This window comes from Oncorhynchus tshawytscha, unplaced genomic scaffold (assembly GCF_018296145.1).
Source record: "Oncorhynchus tshawytscha isolate Ot180627B unplaced genomic scaffold, Otsh_v2.0 Un_contig_842_pilon_pilon, whole genome shotgun sequence".
NCBI lineage: Eukaryota > Metazoa > Chordata > Actinopteri > Salmoniformes > Salmonidae > Oncorhynchus > Oncorhynchus tshawytscha.
The window spans coordinates 61,501-67,500 of NW_024609617.1; the positions used below are offsets into that span (position 1 = coordinate 61,501).

The 6,000-nt window shown below is 38.4% G+C and overlaps 1 protein-coding gene across 1 annotated transcript in view; it reads right to left on the reverse strand.

Annotated features, from left to right (window-relative positions):
• Positions 1-1,152: 1,152 nt before the first annotated feature.
• LOC112239728 (membrane-spanning 4-domains subfamily A member 4D) overlaps positions 1,153-6,000 on the reverse strand; it is a 5,045-nt gene continuing 197 nt past the window's right edge. The window contains exons 2-7 of the mRNA XM_024408157.2: positions 5,391-5,553; positions 5,107-5,205; positions 4,799-4,855; positions 4,556-4,663; positions 4,182-4,298; positions 1,153-1,643 (exon numbers count right to left, since the gene is read on the reverse strand). Coding sequence (XP_024263925.2) covers positions 1,614-1,643; positions 4,182-4,298; positions 4,556-4,663; positions 4,799-4,855; positions 5,107-5,205; positions 5,391-5,549 — 570 coding nt within the window. The 5' untranslated portion in view covers positions 5,550-5,553 and the 3' untranslated portion in view covers positions 1,153-1,613. The remainder of the gene's footprint in view (positions 1,644-4,181; positions 4,299-4,555; positions 4,664-4,798; positions 4,856-5,106; positions 5,206-5,390; positions 5,554-6,000) is intronic.

Here is a 6,000-nt window from a genome sequence, read left to right on the forward strand (position 1 = left end):
GTGCCTCTGACACCCTCAAGTGGTGACTTTTAGGGCTTGATAAACACCTATCAGAAATAAAATAGTCTCAGCCCAGTCAAAGCACCTCTCTATCCTGCCACCCCAATGGTAGAACCAGCTTCCCCTTGAAGTTAGGACAGCTGAGTCCCTGCCCATCTTCTGAAAACATCTGAAACCCTACCTCTTCAAAGAGTATCTTAAATAACCCCACTTTCCCCGACTAGCTCTGACTTTACTGATTAGCTCTGGGATTGGTGCCTGTGCTTAGCTCCATTCCATGTATTTTGTATCCTGAAAAATTCCCCCGTCCTTAACGATTACAAAGATGAAATCAAATTGTATTTGTCACATGTGCCGAATACAACAGATGTATTCATGCTTCTACACCTGCATTGCTTGCTGTTTGGGGTTTTAGGCTGGGTTTCTGTACAGCACTTTGTTATATCAGCTGATGTAAGAAGGGCTATATAAATACATTTTATTTGATTTGATGTAGACCTTACAGTGAAAAGCCCTTAATTTAACCAACAATGCCGTTTTAAGAAAAATAAGTGTTAAGTAAAAAATAGATAAGTAACAAATCATTAAAGAGCAGCAGTAAAGTAACAGTAGCAAGGCTATATACAAAGGGTACAGGTACAGAGTCAATGTGTTGGGGCACCGGTTAAAGTTCCTTGGTGTCCACAAGCTGTTGAGCTGTTTTAAAGCTTCTCTTTTGTGGAACCTCACATGCACCCTGCTAACTCTCCAGAGGCCTGAGTTCTCAGGCGCCACTCTGGGCAGTGTGGTGTAGGTGACACAGCATCAGAACACATCAAGCCTAGACCCTAGACTTCTGTTAAAACAAACCTCAATTATGTCGAAAGAAATAGTTCCTCTCTGAGAGCTAATTTACTTCTCAGTCTCACCAAAATAAAATGCCTTAAAACATAAAATATATACTGTATATTCAATTAAAAATTATGTATATCTTTTTATTTTTTGATCTTGCAATTCATTGGTGATCATTTGTAGTTTAATAAGTCCTGGAGTTGGTTGGAAAATATTCTGTTCGATTTGGTGCATAAAATATAGCTGTATTATCATGACAATGTGATCAGGAAGGAACGGAATTACAGGTCTATTATTACAACAAGAAGACATTAAACAATACATGTTTAAATTCATTTAAATCAGATACAAGTCAGATGAAAATATAACCTACATTTTCAAATGTCATTTTGCACAATGCAATTGTAAGGAAAACATCTGTCATGATAGTAGCTTTTCTCTTTGACAAATTGCTACAAAAAAATGGTATGCAATGTTATTACTATTTCTCAGTAGTAGAACCCGTATTTTTAAATTATATTCTGTATTTAATTTCCTTATTTGCACTTTTGCACGTGTCAAAATATCACTATTTTTCCGGGTGGCGCAGTGGTTAAGGGCGCTGTACTGCAGCGCCAGCTGTGCCACCAGAGACCCTGGGTTCGCGCCCAGGGTCGTAACCCGGCCGCGACCGGGAGATCCGTGAATTGTGACTTGTGAATTGGCACAAGTAAAACAAATGTCATACAATATTAATCATTATTTCACTTAGTTGTTTGTTGTTTGCTGCCAGTCCTTCAGGTTCATACCTCTTGCTTCAGGGTGACCATGGGCTAGAAAGAAACATTGCAAATGTATTTATTTAACCACACAGGAAGTTATCTTTGAGACCCATGTCTGTTTTTTGAGTGAGCCCTGCAAGGAATGTGTTGCTTGGTTATGCAGTGTGTCCCACTCAGTAAGTACACTTGTCACAATAAATAAGTATATATTTAATTAAATGTACAAAATAAAGTATAATAATAATTAAGTATAATAAGTATAATAAATGTATAACATATCACATGAATGTTCAGCCAGTCAATATAATAAACAGTAGAGTCTCACCAGAATGTTCAGCCCAGTCAATATAATAAACAGTAGAGTCTCACATGAATGTTCAGCCCAGTCAATATAATAAACAGTAGAGTCTCACATGAATGTTCAGCCCAGTCAGTATAATAAACAGTAGAGTCTCACATGAATGTTCAGCCCAGTCAGTATAATAAACAGTAGAGTCTCACATGAATGTTCAGCCAGTCAGTATAATAAACAGTAGAGTCTCACCAGAATGTTCAGCCCAGTCAGTATAATAAACAGAGTCTCACCAGAATGTTCAGCCCAGTCAGTATAATAAACAGTAGAGTCTCACCAGAATGTTCAGCCCAGTCAGTACAATAAACAGTAGAGTCTCACCAGAATGTTCAGCCAGTCAGTATAATAAACAGTAGAGTCTCACCAGAATGTTCAGCCAGTCAATATAATAAACAGTAGAGTCTCACCAGAATGTTCAGCCAGTCAGTATAATAAACAGTAGAGTCTCACCAGAATCTCACCAGTATAATAAATGTCTCACCAGAATGTTCAGCCAGTCAGTATAATAAACAGTAGAGTCTCACCAGAATGTTCAGCCCAGTCATAATATAATCACCAGAATGTTCAGCCCAGTCAGTATAATAGAGTCTCACCAGAATGTTCAGCCCAGTCAGTATAATAAACAGTAGAGTCTCACCAGAATGTTCAGCCCAGTCAGTATAATAAACAGTAGAGTCTCACCAGAATGTTCAGCCCAGTCAGTATAATAAACAGTAGAGTCTCACCAGAATGTTCAGCCCAGTCAGTATAATAAACAGTAGTCTCACCAGAATGTTCAGCCCAGTCAGTATAATAAACAGTAGTCTCACCAGAATGTTCAGCCCAGTCAGTATAATAAACAGTAGAGTCTCACCAGAATGTTCAGCCCAGTCAGTATAATAAACAGTAGAGTCTCACCAGAATGTTCAGCCAGTCAGTATAATAAACAGTAGAGTCTCACCAGAATGTTCAGCCAGTCAGTATAATAAACAGTAGAGTCTCACCAGAATGTTCAGCCAGTCAGTATAATAAACAGTAGAGTCTCACCAGAATGTTCAGCCAGTCAGTATAATAAACAGTAGAGTCTCACCAGAATGTTCAGCCCAGTCAGTATAATAAACAGTAGAGTCTCACCAGAATGTTCAGCCCAGTCAGTATAATAAACAGTAGAGTCTCACCAGAATGTTCAGCCCAGTCAGTATAATAAACAGTAGAGTCTCACCAGAATGTTCAGCCCAGTCAGTATAATAAACAGTAGAGTCTCACCATGAATGTTCAGCCCAGCCCAGTCAGTATAATAAACAGTAGAGTCTCACCAGAATGTTCAGCCCAGTCAGTATAATAAACAGTAGAGTCTCACCAGAATGTTCAGCCCAGTCAGTATAATAAACAGTAGAGTCTCACCAGAATGTTCAGCCCAGTCAGTATAATAAACAGTAGAGTCTCACCAGAATGTTCAGCCCAGTCAGTATAATGTAGAGTCTCACCAGAATGTTCAGCCCAGTCAGTATAATAAACAGTAGAGTCTCACCAGAATGTTCAGCCCAGTCAGTATAATAAACAGTAGAGTCTCACCAGAATGTTCAGCCCAGTCAGTATAATAAACAGTAGAGTCTCACCAGAATGTTCAGCCCAGTCAGTATAATAAACAGTAGAGTCTCACCAGAATGTTCAGCCCAGTCAGTATAATAAACAGTAGAGTCTCACCAGAATGTTCAGCCCAGTCAGTATAATAAACAGTAGAGTCTCACCAGAATGTTCAGCCCAGTCAGTATAATAAACAGAATGTTCAGCCCAGTCAGTATAATCTCACCATGAATGTTCAGCCAGTCAATATAATAAACAGTAGTCTCACCAGAATGTTCAGCCAGTCAGTATAATAAACAGTAGAGTCTCACCAGAATGTTCAGCCAGTCAGTATAATAAACAGTAGAGTCTCACCAGAATGTTCAGCCAGTCAGAATGTTCAGCCAGTCAGTATAATAAACAGTAGAGTCTCACCAGAATGTTCAGCCCAGTCAGTATAATAAACAGTAGTCTCACCAGAATGTTCAGCCCAGTCAGTATAATAAACAGTAGAGTCTCACCAGAATGTTCAGCCCAGTCAGTATAATAAACAGTAGTCTCACCAGAATGTTCAGCCCAGTCAGTATAATAAACAGTAGAGTCTCACCAGAATGTTCAGCCCAGTCAGTATAATAAACAGTAGAGTCTCACCAGAATGTTCAGCCCAGTCAGTATAATAAACAGAGTCTCACCAGAATGTTGAAGTGCTGTCTGCACACTGCTTTACTCTCCCAGTAGATCGCCACCATGGCAACAACCAGTTCAATGACCAGGAGAACTACAATCATCCATTTGATACCAGAAAATACCTGACAAAGAGAATAGTAACTTAATACACTTAATACACATGATTTTTTCTGGTTTAATTTTATGTTGATAAGCTACTGTGGTTTAGTGTTTTGTTTGTGGAGAACATTTACACATAATTACAAAGCAGACAAACAATTCAGTATCCATATTGCGCTATCTAATTTCAATGCTTGTACTATTCCACCTCATTAACAAATCAATACTAATTATTTCATTCAATGTAATAAACAAACAATTAAGTAATTAACTCTGGAACCTCTTGATGGTCCCCGTGGAAACCATGAGAGTCGGGGACATTGCAGAGAACAACAGCAGCTACTGTCCAAAAACAGCTGACAATGTTCAAGGAAAATGACAGTTTGGTCTGTTGGTAGTGGAGAAAAACATGTTTATGATATATTTGATGTGTAATATTTTCATAATAATTTATAATAATCTACAATTATTTCATATTTGATCCATGACTGAATTTAGATATATTTGTAAAGCTGGAACTTACCACACACATATTTGGAGAATGACCTGCAGCATAGGTCAGCATTCCGGCAGCAACAAACTTTATGAAACAAAGATGTTTTTTTGTTCCTTCATTATTTGAGAGACTGATGACAAATTCAATCAACAGTACATGTATTATCCTCATTGTAGAGTTCACACTTCACACACAATGCACACTGACGACAGGAGAGAATAACGGATAGAGACGACACAAAGCTTTGGTCCAACATCGGCTGTATCAACATGTGTCTATTCCAATAATTGATGATGACACAAACTACCTTGTGGGCTGATCGCAGTGGTTCTTACCAGGAAATTGGGCACGGTGTAGATCAGAACTAATTTGCTTTGCTGGACAAACAGTAGCCCCAGAATCAAGACAAGGACTCCAGCAATGAGCTGAGCCGCCTAAAACGAGAAGAAGAAGATGTAATCAGACAGATGAGAAAATATCCCAGAAACTGGCCCTTACATGAACATATACCAAATGTTCAACGTAACTTCTGCTCATCATGAATGTATTTTGATCATCCACAGATTAGCCTGAAGTACATTTATAATCGGCTGTATAGGAACATGTTTGCCATTCGTACCCCCAGAGCTTTAGGCTGACCCTTGAGGAAGACCTTGTAGACATCTTTGAAGACACAGTGGAAGTTCTCAGGCATCAGCTGGCCCTCCTGAGCATTTCTGAGACTGCCCAGAGGTATAGTGATGACCATGCACTCATCTGACTGAAATGTGTACTTCATTTACCTGGGAACAATATATTTCATTAATGGGAGAAAAATAAAATAAAAACGACTTTAGTGAATATAGAGGAAGACAAGTGCTTCCAATGACATAATTAGTAAACCATTAATAGGTAATTAGTAGGCAATGCCTCCTCACAACTGGTCAAAATCACACGATGCACAAAGATGATGTCATTGGAAACACATATCTTTCTCTATATTTTTTTACTACAGAACATAGAAACGCACCATTTTCACATATGTTGATGTTGGGGTGGTGCTGGAGACGATGAACATGAAGGTTCTCTTTATTAACACATCATGTAGACAATAACACTACTGATGTGATGAAGACACTGTAATATAACGTTACCAATAAAAACTACCGTAATAATGTTGCTGAAATAAACCATAAACTGTTGTAATAACTCTATGGACATTGTAATTAAATGGAAACACGTCATGAATA